The 26406-nt window shown below is 35.9% G+C and overlaps 1 protein-coding gene across 2 annotated transcripts in view; it reads left to right on the plus strand.

The window, feature by feature from the left end:
• Positions 1–26406, plus strand: part of LOC111153776 (Rho GTPase activating protein 32) — a 205468-nt gene that overhangs the window by 136019 nt on the left and 43043 nt on the right. For both annotated transcript variants that reach the window (XM_022513009.1, XM_022513011.1), the window contains one exon: positions 4711–4792. In XM_022513009.1, coding sequence (XP_022368717.1) covers positions 4711–4792 — 82 coding nt within the window. The remainder of the gene's footprint in view (positions 1–4710; positions 4793–26406) is intronic.

A 26406-nucleotide genomic window follows, 5' to 3' on the forward strand; every position in this document is an offset into this window, starting at 1 on the left:
TTGACCTTCAGTTGTCATGGAAATATGAATACTAGAGGCCTGGGAGGAGAGGACGTTGTAGCCTGAAAATGAAAAATTGGAAACTCTCTGAGGCCACGTAGTTCCAGTTGATGAAAAAATCTGTGGCATGTCTCTGGAAGTAAGAGCATTACTTTACTACGCTTAATAAAAAACATATTTTGTTATGCTAACAGTCCCAGAGTTTCACTAGCTATTAATTACATAAATCAACCACTAGAATAGGAATTTAAAAAAAAATCAGTGATAAGCACATTGTTGTTGTGTTGAAGTGTCCTTTATATGTTGATTAGTTCATCAGAGAAACCACAGTTAGGATTAGGCTCCATTGGTAAGCAATGACTTTTTTCAGTCCCCCCCCCCCCCGTTATCAAAGTTCCAGCCTTACGTTATTGCAGTAGTGCCTTATCTAACATTTCCTCGCTGTTGTACCAAAATATTTTTTCAGTACATTCACTTTTGTAGCCAGACTTATTTTATAGTTTGAGCCGATCCTCAAGGTAGAAGACGGTTCAAAAGAATCAGATTGGAGTCTTGCATTCAGATCCGTCCTTCTTCACTTGCAGTGAGAGAGCTGTACACTTGTCAGGCTGCTTGAAACTTATTCCTAGGACTGTTAGAGTTAGGATCAGTCCTGGACCGAGTATATAGGTTTGGATTAGTGGTGAGCCAGAGCAAATTGTGAACTTTTTTGGAATTTTGTAGCACAATTGGGAAACACAGTTGCAATTAAAAAATAAAGCATGTAAGTTTACAAGTCAGTGAATTGTATTTAAAAATAAAGGTAATATACGCTTAAACTTTATTTATAATTATTTTACTATATTTTGCTGTTATCTGTGCTGTTGAGTAATTTCCACCTAGTGTTCTTTAAGGCATAAAATACTATGTAACAGGCCACCCCGTGTCTCTTTTGAGCTCTGCATTCAGTTGTGCCATGCTGGTGGCTTGAAATCAGCCACGGTGGGGGAGCATTTATACCACGGACTCTGGCAAATGCTACAAATCAAGGCCTTTCCTCCTGAAGGACCAGGTGTTCAACATTTACCAGCACACTGTGGCATACATAGTAGTCTTCTCTTATCCGTGGGGGTACCTTCCAAGACCCCCAGAGAATGCCCCAAACTATGGATAGTACTGAACATTATATCTACTGTGTTCGTCCTCTACATATATACATACCTATGATAAAGTTTAATATATAAATTAGGCACAGTAAGAGAGTTATAAAGATAATAAAATAGAACAATTATAAAAATATAGTAAAAGTTATGTGAATGGGATCTCTCTCTCAAAATATCTTAGTGTACTGTACTCATCCTTCTTGTGATGATGTGAGGTGATAAAATGCCTATGTGATGAGATGAAGTGAGGCAAATTCGGTAGGTATTGTGATGTAAGGTTAGGCTGCCATTGACCTTCTGACAACGTGTGAGAAGGAGGATCGTCTGCTTCCAGACCATGGTTGACCGTGGGTAACTGAAACAGAAGGCAGAACCTACGGGTAAGGATAGAAGGGTCAACTGTAACAGTACTTCTTGCTTTTTCTCACTTTATCTCAAAGATTTGGGGGGAAACTACCAAATCGAAAATCTTTTTTCCTTCCTGGAATCTCATCCCTGACTTCTTGCAGCCTTATCTTTAAGGTTTTTTTCTTCTTTTATTATATTTTTATTCTATTCTATTCTATTCTTCTCTATTCTATTCTATTCCTATGTGTTTTTACCCATTCCTCTGCCCTATGGGCTCTAGATGTTGGTCTTTTCTCTCTCTTCCATCTTACTGCTATAGGTGAATCTCATTTTGATTTCTGCAAATATACCCAATTTCCCTCACCCTTCTCAGCTGTATAAATTAGAACTTTAGAAATTGTCACTGCTGGCAGAAAGAATATATGAAACGGGATGACATAGCTCATAGATCATAGTGCCAGAGTTCCTGTCACTTTTAACATTTGACATTTTGTGTTTATCAGGAATGTTTATATTTCATGAAATATTAGCTTAAGCATGAGTCAGAAAAGTAAATGCTCATTAACTGTATTTTTAGAGTTAGTTATATTCTCTTTTTCATTCTTGTGTATATTTTCAACAGAACACAGCCTCATTTTTTAGTAATGGAAATTTTATAATACGAAAACAGAATCTATTGCCTTTCACTAATTTATAGAATCAACTCTTCCAACTAAAAGGCTTATTAACAGGAGTGCTTTTGGTTTCGAGAAACAGAAAAGTGAATAGAAAAAGTGGCTGATGGTCACTGTTGAGTTAACAACTTAAAGATGCTAGACAGAAATTTCTAAGATTCTCTTGGTCTTTCTTTTAAGGTCAACTGATGGTTCCTACAGATCTAATACCTGCATCACAGCAGGACGAGGGAGCTGGAACAGTAGCAGTAGAGCTGTATGTGCATGTGCTCTGGCTACACCCAGATGCAAGGAGCCTGGGCACTGAATAAATAGTTTAGCTAATAGTAATATTATACTTTATGCTAATAGTAATATTATACTTTATAGTAGTGATATTATACTTTATGTTAAAGGAAGACAGGTGAGCAGGGATTGGAGACAGGCCTTAAGTGAAGTTACCATGGACCTCTACATAGTACACAATGTCATGTTCACTCATATATATCTAAACCTAATGCACTGAGACAAATTTAAAAGGTACAAATGTAACTAATATATGATGTAGTTGTCCAAAGAAGTTCATTATGGTTTGTTTATGGAAGTGATGGAAAACTAGTTTTTATTTGCTAAAAGGTATTCGAGTTTAGAAAATAGTGCTTTCACCCAAATCATTGTGGTAGCTAATATTATTCCCATTTTTACAAAGTAGGAAACTGAGACAGATGTTAATTGATTTGCTCCAGATCACAGAGCTTAGCAAATGGGCAGGCCAAGTTTAGAACCTGGTCATTTCTCTCTAGAAAATTGCAGAAAATGTTTATAAATCAAAATTAATTCTAATTTTATGGGAAAAATGATATTTGATAGGGAAGAAACTCAGGTCCACACATGGACAAGGTAGTAAGTGTTATGTGTCATCCATTTAATGGTGAAGCCTGAGCCCGCTAGGCTTGGGGGAGCCAGCACATAGGATACTAACACTTAGTGCGTGCTTACTATATGCATTTAGCTTATACTGATCCATCTAATTCTTATAACAACCCTTATGAACTAGGTACTATTTCTGTGTTTAGATGAAGAAACTGAAAACAGAGAGGCTTAGTCACAAACCCGACCTTGTAAGCAGCAGACCTAGAACTGACGCAGAACTGAACCATTAACTCTTACCATTGAGGCTACACATTGGCCATGACACCATCCACCCTCTCACAATAACTGATTTGTGTAAGAGAGAATGAGGAGGATTTCTCAAGGTGATTCTTACCTGGTTCTAATTGATCTCGGAGGAATTTCTACTCTTTTATCTACATAGGACGTTGAATAAAATATGGTATGAAATTTCACCAGTAAGACAAACACTTAAAGCTGCATTTTCGAAAGCAATGTATAGGGACTTTAAGAGTCCCAAATTCAAGTATCTTTTCAACAGACCTGATAACATATTAATAACCCCTTTTCAGCTCATGATAACTGGTTACATCTTCATAATTTTAAGAACTACCATGGAATATCGATCCAGAAATTGGAATAAGAATGCAGCAAATACATATGTGAAAATAATCCCACACAGATGGAAGTTATACAGCTCAGAACTTCATGATGAGTCATAACTTTTGGAAGACCATTCCATTCTTCCCGAGTCTGTCAACAGAGGGATGTAAAAAGTGATGTAGTTTTCATGTTCAGCGTTAACATCTGTTGCATGGTAGCCTGATTATATTCCTATCTAAGGAAACATCTATAAATATTGGCAGAGATCTCCTTTTTACTTTTGTTTCCAGGCTTTTTATCTCTGTATTTATTCTTTTGGCTCTGAGTGTATCTCTGTGTAATTTGGGTGGTCTGTGGTGAGCTCAGTATTTCCCTAATACAACTCCTTAGGATTCTATACCTAACGTCAGGAGCGGTTCTGCCACCAGGTCAGAGTGGTGTGTTTTCGGAGCCGGAGTCCGTCATTACTACCAAGATTGGTTGTTTCCTTCTCTTTTGCTTTCCCACTTATTATATACTACTAGCAACAGTAAATATCAGGATTTTAAATGAGTGATTGTTTCACCGGTTTATTTTAACCCTGTCATTTTTCATGAAACCTGTGAGAGAATGAAGAGAAAATTCACCCACAAAAAAATTCGAATGTGATTTAGTGACTTCTTTTTTTATATTATAGAGAAGACAATAAATATGAAAGTTGGCCATAGATACAACAATACAACTAGGTTGAAATTTCAGCAAGTTTTTAGAGGTAAAAATTGTAGTACTGCTTGTATAGCTTGGTATCAGACTAAATATTTTAATTTGTATAAAGAAAGTTTGAGAAATTAAAAGCTAAAACTGAAGAAGCAGACTTGGATATTTGGACTAATAATACACCGCTCTGTATACACATAGCAACAGATTGTTTTATTATTTGTTTGTGTAACTGGTATCATCTGTGATTTAGAGTCTTGGAATAACAGAATCCTTTGGGAGGGACTGTGGAGTACATTACTGGAATGGAATTGGCAGTGTTCACATACTGGTCTGTGCTCTGGTTTAGAATTCTCTTTGCTGCTTTTCTTCCTTAGGTGGGACTCTTCCCTGGACACTGTGTTGAGTTAATTAATCAGAAAGTTCCCCAGTCAGTGACCAACTCAGTGCCAAAACCAGGTGAGTACATTATTAGTGTGGTTATCTTATCAACTGTTAAAAGAAAAAGAAACAGATTTTCTCTTTTTGGTAAATACATAGATTGTTTTGCTGTTCTTTCCATTTATTCATACAATATGCATCCTTAATTTTATGTGGTTTTGATTTTTAATATATTATTTCTCTATTGATGATTTCACAAAGGTGCATTTGACATTTTAGATAATTTCAAAGAGCTACTTGGTCCATTAGGTTTTGTCATTATTTGTTTTTGTATTATAGTAGGAATGTAGCTTATTAATGAGCACAGTGATAAAAGAAAAATAACAAGTTTAAAGAACTCACAGAGATGGTATGATTAGCTGAAAATTAATAAATTAAGGGGAATGTATGTTTTATCAATGACTATGAACATCAAAAGTATTTTATTTTTTTAAACTGTTTTAAACAGCATTTTCATTACTTAGTGTATTCACAGTGCTGTGTAAATATGTGGACTGTTTTATGAATAAATAAAGCTATGTCTCGGGGTGGAAATCAAGAAAATGGAAGTTTTTGTTTTTATTGGGGTGATTTAATCTAAGCAAATTCTATAGAATACTTAGCCTGGAGGTTTTTAGTGTGATACAGATTTTTTAAAGGAAAACAACACAGACTGAAAGATTTTGGAGGGAAGAGGAAGTAATCAAATTTATTTCTCCCTACTCTTTTTATTCCTTTGCCTTTCTCCACCCTTCTCCCTACTCTGCCCCAGTAGAAGAAAAAGAAAAGATTTCTGGGCCTCGGAATTTATTTGGACTGTTTTCCATAAGGTATTTTCTAGTGTTAGGACCTATGTGTGTGAATTAGGAGGAAAAAGCTTATTATTTTCCCACCTCTGTTCCTAAAGTATATATCACACTATCTTTGCTTATAGTATTTGGGTAAAGGTAAAGGGCAATAACCCCTTTTGAAGCTTATTTCTTCACAGAAAGTTAGGAATTGTAAAATTTTAGGCAGACTACCTTTAATGTTTAGTAGAGAAAAATTGTTCTCTGCAGTTCTACTCGAGGCAGGATTCTTAGTCTCTTTTCAAGACATTTTTATCCTCTGTTAAATCTCCCTTCTTTGGGTAAACACTATTTAAAAAAACTTTCTCAGTGGGTACTTGCTCAGTAAATGTTCACTAGCGGTTGCAGTGACTATAGGCTTCTTTTTTTAAATATGGCGTCATTAACTTAAAAAAAAAAAACCCATACCCATTAGCGACAGTGTCCCAACCCTTCCCTGCTCCCCAGCCTAAGCAGCCACTAGTTTACTTTCTGTGTCTATAGATTTCCCTATTCTGGACACTTCATATAAATGGAATCGTATAATACATGGTCTTTTGTTATTAGCTTCTTTGACTTAGCATAGTGTTCTCAAGGTTTAGCCATGTATCAGAATTTAATTCTTTTCATGGCTAAATAATATTCCATTGTAGGGGTCTGCTATACTTCGTCAACTCATTTTTTTAGTCATTTCCATTTTTGGCTATGAATAATGCCTTTATGAACACTGATATACAAGTTTTTGTGTAGATAAATATTTTCATCTCTCATGTATGTATCTAGGAATGAATTTGCTGGGTCACATGGTAGCTCTGTGCTTAACCTTTTGAAGAACTGACAGACTGCTTTACAAAGTAACTCACCATTATACAATACCCCTGACAGTATATGAGAGTTTCAGATGCTCCATATCCTTGTTATTGTGTTTTTGATTGTTGCCATTTTGTGGTAATGAAGTGGTATATCTTTGTGAGTTTGATTTGCATTTTCCTGATGACTAATAATGTTGAGTATCTTTTCATGTGTTTATTAGCCATTTGTGTGTTTTTGGAGAAATATCTATTCAGATTCTTTGCCCGTTTTTTTAATTGGGTTGTTATTTTATTATTGAGTTGTAAGTGTTCTTTATATATTCTGGATACAAGTCCTTTATCAGGTAACATGATTTGCAAATATTTTCTCACATTCTGTGGGTTGTCTTTGCCTGTCTTTATTCTGTCTGTTGAAGCATAAAAGTTTTTAATTTTGATGAAGTTCAGTTAATTGTTTCTTTCGTTACTTATGCTTTTGGTGTCTTATTTAGGAAGACTTTGCTTAACCCAAGGTCAAGATTTACTCCTATATTTTCTTCAAAGTTTATAGTTTTAGGTCTTAGATTTCAGTCTATGATTCATTTTGAGTTAGTTTTTGTATCTGGTGTGAGGTCCAACTCCATTAGACATCTAAGAGTCTCAGTACTATTTGTTGAAAAAAAGGTTATTCCTTCCCCCATTGAATTGTCTTAATTCCCTTGTAGAAAATTAATTGGCCTTAAACACACAAGTTTATTTTTGGATTTTTGGCTCTATTCCACTCATCTGTATGTATATTCTTAAGGCCAATACGACCCTGTTTTGATTACATTTGTTTTGTGGTAAATTTTGCTCTTAGTTTATTCTTTCTCAAGATTGATTTGGCTTTTCAGGGTCCTATGCAATTCCATATGAATTTTAGAATCAGATTGTCAGTTTCTACAAAGAAGTCATCTGGACTTTGATAGGGATTGTATTGAATCTGTGTATCAATTTGGGAAGTGGTACCATCTTATCAGTATTTATTAAGTCTTCCAATCCATGAACATAGGATGTTTTTCTGACCTTCTTTAATTTTGTTCAATGTTTTGTAGTTTTCAGAGTGTAAATTTTCTTTTTTTATTTTGTTAAATTTATCTTTTTTCTTCAGAATTATTTTCTTGATTTCATTTTCTTATTCATTGCAAGTAGATAGAAACACAATTAATTTTGTATACTAGTCACATATCCTGAAACCTGCTGAAATATTTATTCTAATAGTTTTTTTTTTAAGTTGGATTCCTTGGTATATTCTATATTCAAGATCAAGTTACCTGTGAATAGAGGTATTTTTACTTCTTCCTTTGCAATCTGGATGCTTTTTGTTTCTTTTTCTTCCCCAAGTTCCCTGGCAAGACCTCGAAGAATGGCCATCTTTGTCTTATTTCTGACTTTAGGAGAAAACATCCTTCATTCACGATTAAGATGTTAGCTGTGGGGTTTACATAGATGCCCTTTATCTTAGGTCTTTGTTGAATGATTTTATCATGAAAGGGTGTTGGCTTTGTCTAATACTTTCTAATCTATCTGTTGAGGTGATCATGGGTTTTTGTGGTCACTATTTTGAGGTTACTAAATTCAACATCAAAAATGTATTGTGGTTTCTCATGCATTATTTTTATATATTTCTGCTGTGTAAACTTAACCTGTTAGGTATTAAGTCTCATCTTTGATAATTCTGCCTCGGAGGTATACTGTAAACTTAGTTTTTAAAAATTAGCTTAATATTGGTATTAAATTGTGCCAATTAAATACTTTCTCATGTTTTGAATGAGAAAGTGACATTTCTAATAGTGATAACCTCCAGAATCTTTTAAAACTTGAGAAAGTTGGGCGCCTGGGTGGCTCAGTGGGTTGGGCCTCTGCCTTCGGCTCAGGTCATGATCTCAGGGTCCTGGGATCGAGTCCCACATCCGGCTCTCTGCTCAGCAGGGAGCCCGCTTCCCCCTCTCTCTCTGCCTGCCTCTCTGCCCACTTGTGATCTCTCTCTGTGTGTCAAATAAATAAATGAAATCTTTAAAAAAAAAAACAACAAAAACTTGAGAAAGTTAATCAGTTATTGATAGTTCTGGAAGATAAGTTTCTATTAATAGACCTGAATGACATTGTTAATTCTAAATTAGTGATGACATGTAATGACAGCACACCTTCAAAAGCTAATATTGTATCTTTTGTGAGCAGCATTGCAGGGTTGGCATAAGGAAATGTGCATTCTTAATATATTTTGAAAAGGATGATGTGAATTCTCTCAGCCTCAGGCTTGTTTCACACTTTAAAACTGTCTTTGCCTACAGTATAAACAACTTGAATGTTCTATTTATTTTTAACATTGCCATCTGTTACTGTTAGATGCCAAATCTGAGAGATGCAGCTATAGTTTGAGACTGAAATTTAAAGCTCCCTATATTATTACACAACAAGGGCAATAGGAAAAATTTTCCCTTTGGAGCTCTTCTTAATGTTCTCAATATGTTCAATTATTTGTGTATGTAAAAATAAATCAATGAGTCACCATGTCCCAACCAAGAAAGCAAGGATTCATGCTGCCTTAAGAAGAAGGAGGTGTGGTAGAGTAGGGTTGAGGGGGGAGAGAGAGAGAGAAGGAGAAAGGAAGACAAGAAGAGGAAAGAAAAGAGGAAGAAAGATAGAAGCTTGTCCGTAAGAAACTGGCAGTTAGTTCAATCACTACAGGTTATGGTTTGATGGCGGTAGATGCGATTGAGATGGGGGAAGAAGGGAAGCATATGTGTTTTCTTTCAGTTTATCCTGTTCGGAGTTGATGGAGCAGTTGGATTTATTTACTGATCTCTTTCCTCAAGTTTTTAGTTTTTTCAGCTATTATCTCTTCAGTGTTTCTTTTGCGCAATAGTTTCTCTTTCTCTTTTCCTTTCCACATTGGTTACACTTTTTGATATTGTCTCACACATCGTCTTTTCAGTTTGGATACTTTGTTTTGACCCATCTTAAAATTCACTGATTTTTCTCTTCCTGTAGGCTTCTCTTAAGCCCATCTAATAAACTCCTTCAATTCTTACATATGTTCTTTCTTAGATCAACATTTTGTCTTTTTTATAATTTCTGTGGTGGAATTCCTCATTTTCTCACATTAGCTACCTTTTCATTTAGAAAGAAAGAAAATGAGGAGTTGGGGGGTGGAGAAAGGAGAGAGAGGAAAGTAGGGAGGGGGGTAAGAGAAAAGCAAAGCAAAGCTTATTTTTGAAGTATGAACTTCTTAAAATGAAGGGCCTAGGGAATTTAGAGATGCAAAGCCTCTGAGAACAGAAAATTTAGACAGAAATATAAAAATATCTCTTTGAAGGATTGGAAAGTTAATAAAGCAGTAAACACTTACTGAGCTAAGGGTAAGAGGAAGAAGAACATCCTGAAGAGTGACCCCAGTATTATGGAGACATTATTTCCCCAGGGTATCTATTGATAGAGTAGAGAAGGTCACAGTGTTAGTTAGTTCAGAGCCCAATAGGTTAGAGTTGCTGATAAATACCCCAAGTTTTGAATTAGGATTTTTGTGGAAATTGATAACTGATTCTAAACTGATTCTAAAATTTATATGGAAATGCAGAGCCCCAAATACCCAAGACAATTTTGAAAAAAAAAAAAAAAAGTGAGAAACTTACTATTTTAGATATCAAGATTTAATTGTGTTTTAAAAAGATTTATTTATTTATTTGAGAGAGAGAGAGCACCAGGGTGGGGGGAGGGGCCAAAGGGAGAGAGAAATCCCAAGCAGATTCCTCTCTGTTGAGCTTGATCCCACTACCCTAAGATCACGACCTGAGCCAAAACCAAGAGTTGGGCGCTTGACAGCCTGCACCACCCAGGTGCCCCAAGATTTATTGTTAAACTTCAGTTATTAAGATGATGGTGTTGATTCAAGAGTAGACAAATAGATGAGTGGAACTTAGTGTCCAGAAGCAGACCTGTGAATGCATAGATATTTGGTTTATGACAAAGGTGGCATTGCAGAGTTTTATCAAAAGGGTAGTCATTTCCATAAATGGTGCTAGGTCACCTTGAGATATATATATACATATACATACATACATACATATATATATATATATATATATATATATACACACACACACACATATATATATATATATAATTATTTTTTTTCTTATTTAACCTATATATAAAATCATTTCCAGGAGGAGAGTTACAGATTTGTATATGAAGGGTAAAACAATAAAACTTTTGGAAGATAATATAGTAGAATATCTTCATGGCTTGTTTTCATGATCTTGGGACAGATATAAACAGGAATCATAACTGAAAAGCTTAATAATTCAACTTAATTAAAGTTCAGAACTTTATCCTAATAAGCTATTAAGGTAATGAAGAAGGCAAGTCACAAAATGAGAAAGATATTTGACAAAGTTCGCCTAACTAAAGTATGTGAAGAGTCAATAAGAAAAGAATGAATAAACTGATTTAATTGAGTAAAAACTTGAACGGATACTTTAGTAAGCATATGACAAAAAGGTCAACATCATTAGTCTTAGGGAAATGCAAATTGAAATCTTACTGACTCTTTAATGCATAGCCACCAGAATGGTTAAAATGTAAGAAGAACGATACCAAAGTTTGGCAAGGATATATATCTGGGAAGTCTCACATGCTGATAGTGGGAGTACAATGTGGGACAGTCATTGTTTGGCATTATATACTGAATTTGACACGTACCCTGTGACCCAGCAGTTTCACTCTTAGATATATATAGAATGTTTATAGCAACTTTAGTCCTAATTGTCAAAAAAAAACTTGAAAATCTCAGAGGTATTCCATAATGGAATGGATAAATGAAGACACATTTATTGAATGGATTCTTCTACACCAATGAAAATGAAACGAGTTCAACAATATGGATGAATTTCACAAAAATGAATGTTGAGTCGAGTAAATGTTGAAGGCTGCTCTTTATACATACATACATACACTGTATAATTCCACATAGATAGAGAGTTCAAAATCATAGAGCTCAAGACTGTTCTGTGGTGTTAGAAGTCAGAATATCACTTACCTTTGGAAAGAAGGAAGGGGGTAGATGATTGGGATGCGTAGGACAGAGAAGATTCTGGAGTGCTAGTAATGTTCTGTTGATCCTGGTGGTGATTATACAAGAATGTAATGTTGAGGATCTTTTCATGTGCTAATCGGCCATTTGTAGAAAAATGCCTTTTAAAGTCCTTTGTCATTTTTGAATTGGTCACTTGGCATTTTTTAAGTATACCTCCATCCAGATGAATATTCATTACAGTATTGCTTTAATATTCCGATGTTGGAAATCACATTTTCAAAATAGATTCGCTATTTCCATACTGTAAAATACTCTGCAGCCATCAAAAAGAAAGAGGTAGAGGCATAGGAAATTTTTGTTGTTAAATGAAAAAGCAAATGACGGTATAGTATGATCCCATTGTAAATTCATAGAAGAGGACCTGGAAGAATACATGCCTAATTGTAAAGGGGAAGGGGATTATGGAGATAGCAAGAGACATTTCATTTTTTCTTTGTTTGCTTTTGTATTATTTAATCCCTTTACAGTAACCATGTATTACTTTATAAAATATGAAAAAAAATGATTGTACCTCCTCTTAATTCCATCCTGTCCAAATAGATAATTTCCAAGGGTCCTTCTTCATGCAACCACCCCATAAAATAGATATTTTCTTTTTCTTTTTTTTTTTTTTTAAAGATTTTATTTACTTACTTGACAGAGAGAGAGATCACAAGTAGGCAGAGCAGCAGGCAAAGAGAGATGGGGAAGCAGGCTCCCAGCTGAGCAGAGAGCCTGATGCTGGGCTTGATCCCAGGACCCTGAGATCATGACCAGAGCTGAAGGCAGAGGCTTAACCCACTGAGCCACCCATGCGCCCTGATAGCTCTAACTTAGATATTTTAGTCAATTTATGTATATGTATGAAAAGCAGCACAGCTGAAGGGACAAGAGAATAGGCTCCAACTTTGTTTTAATCTCTGTGTCACATTTTACTGTGAGTGCACATCATTTGGCTTCTCTGACTTTTAATTCCCTTATCTAAAAAGTGAGGCAAGATTCCTTTGAAGATTAGGGATAAGACATTTAAAGCCCCTGGATGTTTAATAAATGTCAGCTATATTATTTATTGATATATGCTTAGCACTGTTATGTTATTTAAACTCCAGAGTGTCACAAACTAGATTTAGTTTATTTAGATATGAAATTAGTATTTATTTGTTGGTAAAATCTTTATGCCAACATGTCATTGTATATCACTGAAAGAAATGAATTTCAGTAGTTTTTGTGGGACCACAGTCGGGGAGGGAGCCTCTGTTGATGGCCACTTGAATAGAGTTTGCATTATAAGTTTTTGTCTTACTGTTTAGTGACAGCTAAATTTTTTGGTTAGTAGACATAGAAGTAGCTGAGGCCTTCATTTAGAGGAAGGACTTAGTAATTAGATGTAATACTGTTGAAATCCTTATATTAAGAAGTAGTTTATAAGGTAACAAATTAACCCAAATATGTAGCATAATTTTAAAATAAAATTTTTTGTTTGTTTGTTTTCTTCTTTTAGGGAACTGGTCCTCTAGTGACTCGCTTCCTTTGTTGTTTTACTAATTTTTTTTTACCAATTTTGCCTGATTAGAGTTTTTCCCCTTTGTTTTCATTTTTTTTTTTTTTTTTGGCTCCTGAATAATTGTTTCTGTTTTCTTTCTTTGAGTTTCTAGCACTTTGCTCTTCTGTAACCATGTTTCTTTAACATGTCACTTTATTACAAAGTGACCAGACACTTTATATCAAATAAAGTAAGTTACGTTTTTACTTATATTATGTGCAGTGAATGTATGCTTATATTCTGGAGGCTAATCCTTCAAGAATCAGATATTAAAATCGGTACCCTAGGAGGCCTTGATATTAGATACAAAGGAGTACCAAAATGCCAGAAGGCCCTGAGGAGTTTGCTTTTCGAATACAATGCAAGCAACAGAATATTTTCATACCATGTATCACGGACAAACAGAAGATTCACACCAGCACACATCTGTAAAGTGCTTTAGAGTTTGTGGATGCTTGTATTTCTACTATGTGAATTGGAATTCGAATCTTGGTACAATCCTGTGAGGTACTGGGAATAGGGAGAGTATTTCAATCCCCTTCCACACCTGTGTTAACAAGTGGGGCCACTGAGACTCAGGGAGGTCAGACAGCTTGCCTGAGGTTTCACAACTAGGATTTACTGACGTCTTCTGACATCTGGCTGAATCTGTGGCCAACACTTAGTAGCTCTTGCTATGTGTCAGGTCCTGCACCAAGACAAAGATTAGCTCGTTTGCCGTTCAGTAACTCAAAATCCAGAATTTGTCCCACTCTGGAACATTGAGTAGAGATAAAGTTTGGTATTCTCTCTCTCAAAACAAATATTTATTTAATACGTTTAGCTTTTATTATAATAGTGAATGAGAACATATTTGGATTTCCACAAGGCTTCTACCAACAGAAGAGAAATTAGGGCAAAAACTGGATTAAATGGAGGCTGACAAGAAGTGCTTATAGGACCCTGCTTAATCTGATTTTAGTTCCACCATCATCCTTTCTAATGCCTCTCTAATTAATCCAAAAACTATCCTACAGTCTTTCCTCATTACGTATAAGCCCGCACTCTGGACTCTGTTCTGTTGTAGCACTTTAAGCCATCTTCCGCTTTCCTGTTCCAGTCTTTTCTTCCCGTGTGCTCTAACGGGCTCTGCTTCTGTGTGCTCTGAATACACATGTGCTCAGAGCTTTCCCCGTGCTCCAACTATGCTAGAGCATAAAATGCTCTCCTCCCCAATTCTGCCACTTGGAATCCTCTCTGTTTCAAGATTCAGGCGGTGACCTACTTCCTACATGAGCACTTCCCTGACCAGTCTCTCCCTCACCCCATCTCCTGTTTACCCCTAGCGAGACTGAATAGCAGCTCTGGCACTTGCTCATGTAATTGCCATCTCCTCACAAGGGACAAGTATGTTTCATCCATCTTTCTCTCCCTCACAGAAGGTTCGTACAATGGTTGTATAATTAATTACTGTCTCAATATTTACTACTACGATGAATTTTTAGAATACAACTTTTATCTGGTAATCCCTGGGTTCAGAAAACTTCGGTGATTTCCCTCTGTTCCAGAATTACGTATAAAATCTTTAGTCTAAAATTTGAGGTGCTCTATAAATACTAGAACTAACTTATCTTTGTGGTCTAACTCATATTTAGTGTCAGTAACCCCTTTCCTTACCTTGTAGTATGCTTTAGGGTCTCCCTCCTTCTCTTTGACTATGATCTTTCTCCTGTCTCAAATGACTTACTGTGTTCTTCACGAAGGCTCTTCAGGCCACTGCTTCAAAAACTTCAATGTGTGCTCATTTTGCTTGACAGTATTAAAAACTGTGTATTCTGATTCAGTGGGCCCAGGGCCAGACCTGAGGCTCTGCATTTCTAATAAACTCCCAGGTAATTCCAGGATCCTGGTCCCAAGACTATGTTTTGAATAACAAAGGACTATATTTTAGTCTGCAGTAGCTATTGTTGGTGTCAGTCATTTGGAAATAGTGTATAGTAATGAGTTCACTTATTTTGAACTTGATATTTCATTTTTTGTGTCTTTTTTCCTTATCTGCTTGTTGACATACATTTTATTTTATCCTGATTTACATCCTCTATATATAACGTTTGTTCTAAAACAGTTGATTGATAATTATAAGCATGAATATTTTCTTTTTTTAAAAGATCTTATTCACTTATTTGAGATCAAGAGAGAAAGAGCGAATGTGTTTACGCAAGTGCATGAGCTGGCCGTGTTGGGGGAGGGGCAGAGGCATAGGGAGAAGCAGGCTCCCACTGAGCAGGGAGCCTGACAGGACCCTGGGATCATGACCTCAGCTAAAGGCAGATGCTTAACCGACTGAGCCATCCTGTTGCCCCAAACATGAACAGTTTTCACTCTAGTAATCACAGATGTTTCCTGCCCCTCCTGTATGCCCTTTAGTCAACGCTAGGAATGGGCCCCTAGTGACTCTTCTCTTTATCCCAAGTAAGTAAACCTTTTCCATTTTCGGTCATTTCCAGTATTCACTCATTCATTGATCAGAATTTGCAGAGTACATACTAAGTCCTAGGGCTAAGACAGCAAACACAATAGACAGAAATATTGTCATTTTGGGATTTATATTCAAGTGTGATGAGAGAGAAGAAGGTAAACAAGTAAAATATGCAATATGGTGGGTAAGTGCTATAGAGAAAATGAAACCTAGAAGGGGGTGTGGGGGTTAGGAAGTGTGGGGATGTGGCTCATGTGGGGTTGAATTCCAAAGGAGGATAGAGTTTTTGGGAAGGGCTCATTAGAAGGTTGCTTTTGAGCAGAGGCCTGAAGGAAATGAGGGGAGCTATGCACTTACCTGGGAGGAGCTTTCCAGATGTGGATCTACAGATGTGAGGATGCTGAGCTGCACGTTTGCCTGGTTTGTCACAGGACTAGAACAGTGAGTGACGTGAGATGTGGTTTGGAGGTGAAGGGAGAGGTCAGGTTCTCTTTGGGGCCTGGGTGCCACTGTACGGATTTTGGCTTTCATTTAAAATTAGATGGGAAGACATTAGAAGGTTTTGTGCAGAGCTTTTATTTGACTTGACTAACCTTGTTTAGCGGATCACTTTGGTTGGTGTGCTAAGGAAAGGAGAAGATGCGGGCTCAAGAAGAGAGACTGGTAACTGTTGCAATGAGCCTGGCAGGAGAGGGTGGTGGCTCAGAGCAGCACAGTAGCTGTGAAAGTGGGGAGAGGTGATTGGATTCTGGATATATTTCTGGCCATGAAACCTGCAGAATTTTTAGACATACTGTGAAATGTTTGAATAATTCAGCTAATTCTTAGAATAGTATGAGTAGAATGTAGCTATTGCCTTTCCAGTGAGCTCCCTTGTTGCTGCCATCACCCACACAGGTACACGTTAGTGCTTCACAGGACAACCTCTACACATTCTGTTAAATACGAGAGAAAAATAACAAGTGACCTGTCCTGGGCCAGAAGCAGTCATTGGAAGACAAAATGTGATGCTTTCAGTCAGCCATTTTGTTTTGACTTTTTATTTTGAATACTTATCATCTCAGAAGAAGTTGCAAAAATAGTACAGAGAAATCGCATATACTCAAAATCCAACTTCTCCCAGTTTTAACATCTTACATAACCTACAACACATTCTCCATACCAGGACATCGACGTTGTCACATTGCAGTCAACGAGATTACAGACCTTGCTTTGCATTCAGCAGTTTTTACATACTCTCATTTTCCTAACATATATTTTTATACAGCATAGAATGCAGCCTTTTGGGTTTCAGGTGAGATTTACTGTTATTAATTACGGAATTCTCCTTCACTTTGGCAAACTATTGTCAAATTCATTGCTAACTGTTCTTAGATGTTAGGTAACACAAGGGACAGAGGAGTTGTATGGAGTATCCCCAGATGGCTTTTCTATAGCATGGACCTCCCCCTCCCTCTTGTTTTTCTCCTTCCTTCCCCTTTTCTTTCCTGTTCTTTTTCCCTTGCCCCCTTCCACCTCCGTGTTGTCTTCAGTACTAACCAAGGAAAGGGTGGGAGGCAGGCAGTTTTTTAGTTTCTATTTTTTTTTTTTTTAAAGGGTGGCTTTGCCTTCTCCACTCTGAAAAAACTTTAAGAGCTTCATTTCTTACTCAACAAAATCCGTAAATCCACAGCTGTTCCACTGGCAAAAATTAACATGTTTTGTTCTTGTCACATACTGGAATTTTCTGTGGTTTTCCCTATTTTAAAATTATATGAATTCATTGGTTCTCTTACTGTGGACTACCACTTATCAACAATTTTGTATTCAGAGCTATGTTCAGAGAGGAAGGAGAGATTAAATTTGATCAATAGCAGAAGATTTCGGCGTCGTACATGGTAAATACTCTCTGGGTATCTTGAATCTGGCAGTTCCTGCTCGTGTGACCTTGTCAGTCCCTTAAGCCCTCTCTCTGCCTTGGTTTCCTCATCTCCAAGATGGGAACAGTATTAGAATCAACTTCATATGGTTATAGGGAAAGACTATGTGTAAAATATTTAGAATTATATCTAACACATAGTAGCATTATTTTATTAAGAACAAATATCTGAATGTGGATTTACAATGGTATTCGTAAAAAATAAAAAGTCATTTGTAACAGAAAATATGTTGGTCTCTTAAAATTAATTTATTTCTTCCAATCATTTTAAGTAGGTAAACACAGTGCAATACTGTTATTTAGGATGAATATTGACTCTCTTGAATACTTACATAAGCAGCGTTACAATTGGAACACTCAGATAACAAAGGAGGAAGTCATAGGCAGGAAAATTTAATTCTAGATTTTCAATTCTGAAAAATACTTATTTATTTTCTTCTCCTGATAGATGCTTAACAGGTTGTTGTCTCAGAATTGTTAACACAAAGGCAGTGTAAACTGATCCTTTTTTTCTTTTCTCCGTGTTAGTGGAGTAACTAACAATCCTGGGTTGCTGCCGGTTTAGTGATCCAGGCTTTTACTGGAAATACATCCTGCTTGATCACTTTTCTTACTTCACTGGGCCTGAAGTGCCTCTTTTTTATTGGATACACTGTCTCCCACCCAGGTAACAAATATAAACAACCAAAGAATAAGTACATTTCTAAAAGATTGCAAACACAATAAATGCCAGTTTCCTGCTGGTGTTTCGAGAGCGGGACTCCTCACCTGTGTGAGGTTGATGGGTGGGGCGAGACCGGCCCAGCCTGTTCTGCGAGTGAGTGTGGGTTGGGGCTGGGCCCTTCCTGCGGTGCTGCGGAAGCCATTCGAGCCAAGGGAAGGAGTAAGCTCCTGAAGGCAAGCCTCCTGCCCACACACAAGCCAGCTCGCCTCGGGTAGGGACCCCACGTGGCAAAGAAGACTGCAGGAAAGGGGTGCCTGGAAACAGAGCCGGAGCCTAAAAGTGCTGTGGTGATCTAACTCGGACTTATCCTGAGGCGGCTCAGGTCTGAGCTGTGGGGGCTGTGATTCCTTCTGCATGCTTGTACACGGAATGCAGAGCTCCTGTGTCTGTGTCCTGTCGGATCCACTGCTGAGTACAGTCGCTGGGAGTAACTTTAAGTACTGATCCTAAAACCTGTGCCACACAAGAGGTAAGGATCTGTCAGTTATTCAAACGCTTGTCTCCAGCAACATTCAGAATATTTCACGGAGTCTGTTTTTACATTTTATTTGGGCGCATGTTTCCTTGATTGCTTTTAGGTGCGTGGTTAGTCACTTCATTATTCAGAAAATGAGTAATTGAGCTTTAGTATTTGTCATGTTTGTAGAGAGGATTAATTGTTGAAGTAGATTGTACTATATAGGTATTGGGCTATATGTCTTACTACCCTGGCCAGTTTCAGGAAATTCCCATTTTTCTATTTCAAATCATCTTGTATCTTAATGTTTTCTGGACTTGAGGTTAATGTACAAAAGTCTTCATGATTAAAAGAACATACCTTTGTATCATAAACAACCAGCACATTAAAAAACTTTTTCCTGGTGGGTTAATAATATTTCAGTTTTTGACTAATGGAAAACAGGCAGTATTGATTTACTAAAAAGAATTTAACAGACTGCATTAAAAGGCTGTTCAAATTATCATAAGGAAATAACCCTCCAGCCCTTTTATTTCAAGTACTGTGTGTTGTTTTTCCTCATAGGCCTTAATAACCATCTCTGTCCATGAAATATGTAAATTAACTTTTTTCCTGTTGCAGAGATTTTTTTTTTTTCAGCACTAGGGTAGAGTTCTGTATTTATGGTGTTTCTTTAGAGCTTGGTGACAAATGCTTTTCATTAAGATAGCATGGAAACTGGAATGTTCTCTGAATCACAGATCAGCCCTATTAAGCAGCTGAACGTTTTTCTGATTCTCGGGAACGTTCCACTACCATTTAAATGATACCGGTATTTTAATTTTCAAAACCATAAATGTGGGAGATTTCAGAATTTACAGTTCTTTTTCATTGTAAGTTTTTTAAAAAGCACCTGTTGCTCATGTGATAATGGCTTGAGACCGTAACTCGTTTTTTTTAAAGTATCAGGTAGTACTATGTGGTATTCGGCAGGAGAGAACAGAAATCTGAAGTTTCTTAGGTTAAGTTTGCATTTAAGATGATTATAGGAAGGACTAGAAAGTGATCCCGTGTTCATGTGCATCCTTCCTTAGTGATCTCAGCTCTGAATTTAGGAGCTACAACCAGACTTGATTAAGCTGGGCTTGGAAAGCTGACTCAGGTTCTGGCTAGCCCTGCGCTTTGGAGGACTCTACACATTTTTAGACCAAAGGTAAAGAGAAACTATAGTAGTAAAAATAACTCCTACTTATTGACACTTACTGAGGTAAGTGCTTGGCATATATAATTTCATGTAACCATTATAGTAATCCTGACTGATAGGTATTATTACTGTCATTCTCATTGTGTAGTTGTTGGAATTGAGACTTAAACGGGTTATATACTCAAGAGCTTGCAAATTGGGAAGTGATTAGAGAGTGGGTTCAAAACCTCAGGTCTGTCTGACTCTAAAATCTGTGTCTTATTCTCCATGCTAATGGTCCTTTTTTTTTTTTTTTTTTTTTTTGTAGGGCAGGCTTTTAAGATTGCCTCTAAATAAAATATCCTCATTATCAGTTCCATGCTTTCCAAATACAGAACCTTTCCACTCCGGCTCCTGGGGAAAAAAAAAAACAAAAAAAAACCCAACCCACAGAAACAAATGAAAAATGACCTATGATCGTATCAGTGTTCCATACCAAACTTTATGGCTTAATAGAGGATTAGATGACATCAAAGTGAATCTGATTATACTTTAATCTACATTTAATCTGTTTTGAATCTAATAAAAAATATAATTGCAAGAAAAGAGTTTTCACACTGTTAAGGTTCTAAATTTTCAGATTTCTAGAACTTCATGTAGTATTTTTGATAGTCTTCTTACCTTTGATGTTACTGAATTACTAAGAATATGTAGTTATTATACTTCAATTTTTATAAGCAAGAATATATGGATAGATGTCTTCCTGAAATAATTTTTAAGCTTCATGTCAAATAGTACTAGTTCATCCTGGAAAAATAAGATCCTGGATTATTTAAGAATCCTTATTAGAGATACTTCTGTTATCTGTATATTATATCCCATTCCTGTGTTAGAATCCTTTAGCATCAGAAATTTATATCCACCTCATGTTTCCTCCTACTCTTCTCTGCTAAATTGCAAATCTTTCTGTTCTGTATTTAGAAATGCAATTAGTCAGAGTCTTTTATATAATAACTGAGGTGGTAAAGTCACCAAGTTAAAAAAATTTTTTTGCTTCTTTTTTGTGTGGAGAACAAAACAAATCACATTTATTTTAATTTGTAATTTAAATTTTAAAATAACCTGTAAATTTTAGCAAGAAGAATGTATAGCTTATTTATATCATACTCTAATCAGATAAGCTAAATTTGAGCCTTCTTTGATATTACTGAAATTTATAGCTCCTAGGAAAGTAAATGTATAATGTAAATAATGAGAGCGTCTTATCTTAACCTGATGACCATTTTCCCGAGGGAACTGTGATTTATAAAGATCTAACATAAGCATGCCCTTTCTAATTTATAACTGTTTGTGTGCTCCTCTAGGAAGAGCAGCAGCCTGATCTTGCTTTGGTTTCATTCTTCACTCTGAAAAAGAGATACATTTTTATTCGAATACTCAAATATTTTTGTTAACCACAGGCATGCCATTCTGCTTAAGAGTTGTGCTGAATATTCTGAAGAAGCTGTTTGTTGCCCATTTCTGCCTCTCTTTTTCCAAGTGAATTGTTCTTATCTCTTCTGTGTCTGAAAGATTCTTCTCTAAAATTTACTATAGATGTATCTTTTAGATGCCTTAGTGTCATCCATCTGCATTCCAGAGAGCAGTGCCTTTTGAAATGCCTCTTCTCCCGAGTAAATGGAAGCATGCTTGACTTATGTAACTGTTAGTAGCTTTCCAATTTTTCAATCAAGAGCCATTACTGTCAGTGCTATTTTTAATTTAGCATTGTACATGACATTTCTCAAATACCTGGTTTCCTCCCTTTGAGGTTGGAATGTACAGATAGCAAAACTGTTACAGTCGTCCACATTCCAGAGCCTCATCCCTGAGCTGGTCTGTGGGACAGTCCCTTGCAGCTGTTACATGCATCAGTTAGAGAACAGTTTTTTCTCTCAACTTCCAAAATAATTTATGATACATTGATCAAAAGAGTTTCTGAACTTTCTTGTTCCATAACAATTTCAACAGCATATTAAGATTTAATACTCAAATTTATCTAAAGATTTTCTAGGACATCTACTTTTGGTGGTGGGCAAAGAGGGAGAGACATGAGATTCAAGGATGAAACTGCTGTATTCTTGCTTTAAAAATGAAAAGTAATTCCAAGGGAGACAGTGAGGATTTTACATTTTGAGTATAAATCTGATAGAAATAAGTTTTTGGAAGTTCAGAACCTGTAGATCATATTTACCTTTTTTTTCTATTACTGCAGCAAATTCTGGAAACCCAATTCAAAAATTAATCTTTATAAATTATATGGCATTTTCTAGTAAAAACAATACTATAAATGGCCATTGTACTGTTTACCAAGGATTTGCTGGCAAATCAAAAAAATAATAGTATCTCATATGATGTAATCAACAACTCTGAATGCCTTTAACAATTAAAGATAGTATAATTATGCATCAAGTTCTGGAAATAGTTATATAAGCATGTTGTATAAATTAGTTATATAAGAACTCCTTACTACTATTTTAAGTTTTCATGGAGAAAAAGAAATAAAATGATTCAACTAAAATTATTTTTACTTAAAAAGTGCTAAACCTAATATACTATGCATAAAACAGTAACATTTAACAGTGATCTTTCTATCTTAAATTTTTATACCACCCTTTTCCAGGATCATTAGAAGGCCTGATTTATTTTTTTATAGAGCTCTTTAATGAAGTTTTAAATGATGCCCTTTCTTTCCTACTGATGAATTTTCCTACAGCAAAGATATTTTCCAAGACCTGAGAGCTCTGTGCTTTTCTAACATTTTATTTTGTCAGAGTATTTCATGTCAGCTCATTTCATGAGCTGGGGACAGAGAGAAAGGGAGAAGCAGACTCCCTGCTGAGCAGGGAGCCCATGCGGGGCTTGAACCCAAGACCCTGGGATCGTGACCTGAGCTGAAGGCAGATGCTTAACCAAGTGAGCCACCCAGGTGCTCCTGTTCTTATGACTTTTAAGATGAAAATTCTAGTGATCGAATAACTGGGTTATATTTTGAGTTTAAATCATTTAGAGTGTGATGCTAACACGGAATGAGTTTAGATAGAGTAAACACTCAATAAATATTAGCTATACTATAATTATTTTAATGATATTACTGTATCATGGATATTAGTATTTCTAAATTTTCCTTCAAATTTTTTTTTTTTTTTTTTGGTTTAGGATTCAATTTTTGTTTTGCAACATTGGGACATGGGTGGAGCCAGGTTGAGGGAGATCTAACACAAGATAGACCAGAAGATTTTGAGAGCTAAAAATAGAGTCAGTGACAGAATTTCTTGGACATATCCTTATTCCATCAAGTAAAAAGTTACTCTTAAGTTTGGTGTGCAAGAAGCTCCTTTACTCTGATTTGGAGGGTGTTTTTTGTAAGATCAAAAAAACACATCATTAGAGTTATTTATGTGTATTTTCACTTACTGACTTAAAGAACTTCCTTTATGTCCTTCATCCTAAAAGCTTTATATATGTTAAAATTCTTTTATATTATGCAAAAGGAAAAGTTACAGACATTCTGTAGTACATTCTGTAAAATGTACAGACGTTTCACTCAGAAAAGTGATTTGGGTTCAGTTTATTTTGTGACTTATATTTGAGTCACGTTAGAATCTTAACTATCTAGAAATTTTTCTTTAAAAGGTTATAGAATTATTATTCTAGTGAATCACAGCTTAATTTCTGAGTTCATTTAATTTCAAATAAAAGCTTTGTTGGTTAGTTTGGACTAATTCAATTGATCCTCAGAGCTATAAAGTAAATAAGAATTATATTAGATTTTCTCTGGAGTGAGTGTTTACTACACTGGTTCTAAAGCTATGTTTCTCAGTTGCCCAAAGATCCTTTCAGGACATATGACAGTGCGTACTAAAAATAAGTTAATTTTTGTATCTCTTGTCAATATCCCTATTAATAAATGTGGAAATACTAAGTAACACAGTTCACTTCAGGTCTTAAGACTGCGAATCTTAAATCTATGCCATATTTTTTGCTGCTATTTAAGGCATCATTAATTTTGGAATTATTTGTCTATACTTGTACTGTATAGAATTATTTTGTTTCTGTTCCTTTATTGAAAGTCACTTCTAATATGTTTACAGTACTCCCTTGTTTATTACAGTTTTTTTAAAATGGAACTTTGGCTTGAGACATTATTTTTTTTACTTACTGTTTCCTTCTCAAGTCTCTTGCTCTCATTTACATCCGGGCAAAGATACAAGGGTAGTAGGAGCAAAGGGAACTTATCATAGAAGTATAAAGTATAAAACCAAGACTTTTTTTTTTTTTAATATTTGTTATTTATTTATTTGACAGAGAGGCACTGAGAGAGGGAACACAAGAGGGGGAGTGAGAGAGAACCAGGCTTCCTGCTGAGCAGGGAGCCTGATACCGGGCTTGATCCCAGGACCCTGGGATCATGACCTAGGCCAAAGGCAGATGCTTAATGACTGAGCCACCCAGGTGTCCCTAAAAGCAAGACTTTTAAAAGTGGGTGTAAATTTAGTTCGCCACACTCAAAGCTTAAACAAGACAAACTAAATGATCTTAAGAGATACAAAGAAATTATGTGATAAAGGTCACAGTTGTTCATTTTATTTATCTTGGCAATTAAGCATAGGGAATTTCTTGAATATAGTTAAGCTCTCCATCCAAAAACCCCAAGAAAATTTTATTCATAATGGTGAGACTTAAGAAACAACCTATGTAAATCAAGAATAAGATAATTGTTCATTAGAAATTCAGTGATATTAAATAAGAAGTTAAACGATTGGAAAGGAAGAAGCAAATGAACAAATTTTGCTGATGATTGTCTACAAATCCAGAAGAATCTGCAGTCAGATTATTAGAAGAACAGAACTGAGCATGGTTCCTGAACGAAAACTATTTGCTGACCAAAATAGCATCCAAAATGAGTTGAATTTTTTCTGTCCAGCACCAAGTACCTTATACTCTTATTTAATCCTCATAGCATCACAATTCTGTTAGGTAGATTTTTAACTTTTTCCTAGATGAGGAAAATGAAGGACTGAAAGTTACATACTTCTCAGGGGAACAACTGGAAGGAATCAGTGGTCCTTCACAGCACGGTAATTGTATTTTTATATACTAGTGACAATTAGAAAATAAAATTTAGAAAATAGTACCATTTGCATTAGCAGCAAAAACCATAACGTTCCTGAGAATAGCTATAACAAAAGTTCATATGACCTTTATGGGGAAAGATTAGAAAAATTTACTGAAGGATGTGAAAAATCAATCTTAAATAAGTGAAGAGATTTACTGTGTTTATGGACAGGAAGGCTCAATGTTATAAGCCAGTTTTTATCCAGAATAATCTATAATTCAATGCAGCTTTAATCAGATTCTCCCCCAGTTTTTTTCCTCCTTTAACTTGGCAGGCTGATTCTAAAATTCATATGAAAAAAGTAAAAGGCCAAAAATATAAAGGCAATTTTAAAGAGTAAGTAGAGGGGCCTCTCGTTCTAGATATTAAAACTTATAAAGTGTGAGAACTTAAGAAATTGAGGTACAAATGGAGGGAGAGAGACTGACAGAATTGAGAGAACTCAGAAACAGACCCCTCACACACTGTACACATCTTTCTTTTTTTTGTCTTCTTAAAAAAAAAATTTATTTGTTCATTTGGCAGAGAGAGACACAGCAAGAGAGGAAACACAAGCGGGGGGAGTGGGAGAGAGAGAGAAGCAGGCTTCCTGCTGAGCAGGGAGCCCTATGCGATGTGGGGCTGGATCCCAGGACTCTGGGGGATTGTGACCTTTGCCAAAGGCAGACACTTAACGATTGAGCCACCCAGGTGCCACACATCTTTCATTTAAGAATAAGTCTTAAAGATTAGGGGTCAAAAGTGAGTATTCAGTAGAAAGTGATGAAATTACTGGTTATGAAGAAGGGAAAAAAATATGATTATATCTCAACCCCATTCTAATCATACAGAAGTTCAAAAAAAACAAAAAACCAAAAAAAGTGAAAAAGATTTAGAGGAAATAGGACATGTTTTTGACCTTACACATTTCCTTACTGGAAAGCTATCTTAAAGCATGGAAACCATACTTAAAGTCATTTTAAAATTTGTGCAATAAAAGATAAGTCACAGACTGGGAGAAGATATTTGTAACGTGAATAATTAACAAAGGATTCATTTCTAGATTATATAAAGAATTCTTGTTCATCAGTAAGAAGAAGACATCAAACAGTAAAGTGGGCAAAGGGTATGGACAGTTATTTCACTGAAGAGGAAAAGTGAATGGCCAATAAATGTATGAGATATTGTTAACTTGAGTGTCAAGTATAGAAATGCGTGTTAAAGTGGGAGAAGATTTCATACTAATCCGTTTGGTGTCAGATAATGAAATGAACACTGGGAACCCAAACATTCATCTTACGAGAGTATACGTTGATAAAGCATTTTAGAGAATATTTTAGCAAAGTTGAAATATGGTTGAAAAATAATATACTCTACAACCCACATCTGAACTTGAGTGTCTGAGAAGTTGTCCCATATTTGTCCAGGGAAAACATTTAAGTGCTCAATGCAATATCAGTGGTAATAACAAAAACTTGGGAACTCCCTCAATGACAGTCAGTAGAAGAGAAGCCTGAGTG

The sequence above is a fragment of the Enhydra lutris genome, unplaced genomic scaffold (genome assembly GCF_002288905.1).
Source record: "Enhydra lutris kenyoni isolate GAN:26980312 unplaced genomic scaffold, ASM228890v2 scaffoldscaffold34, whole genome shotgun sequence".
Lineage (NCBI taxonomy): Eukaryota > Metazoa > Chordata > Mammalia > Carnivora > Mustelidae > Enhydra > Enhydra lutris.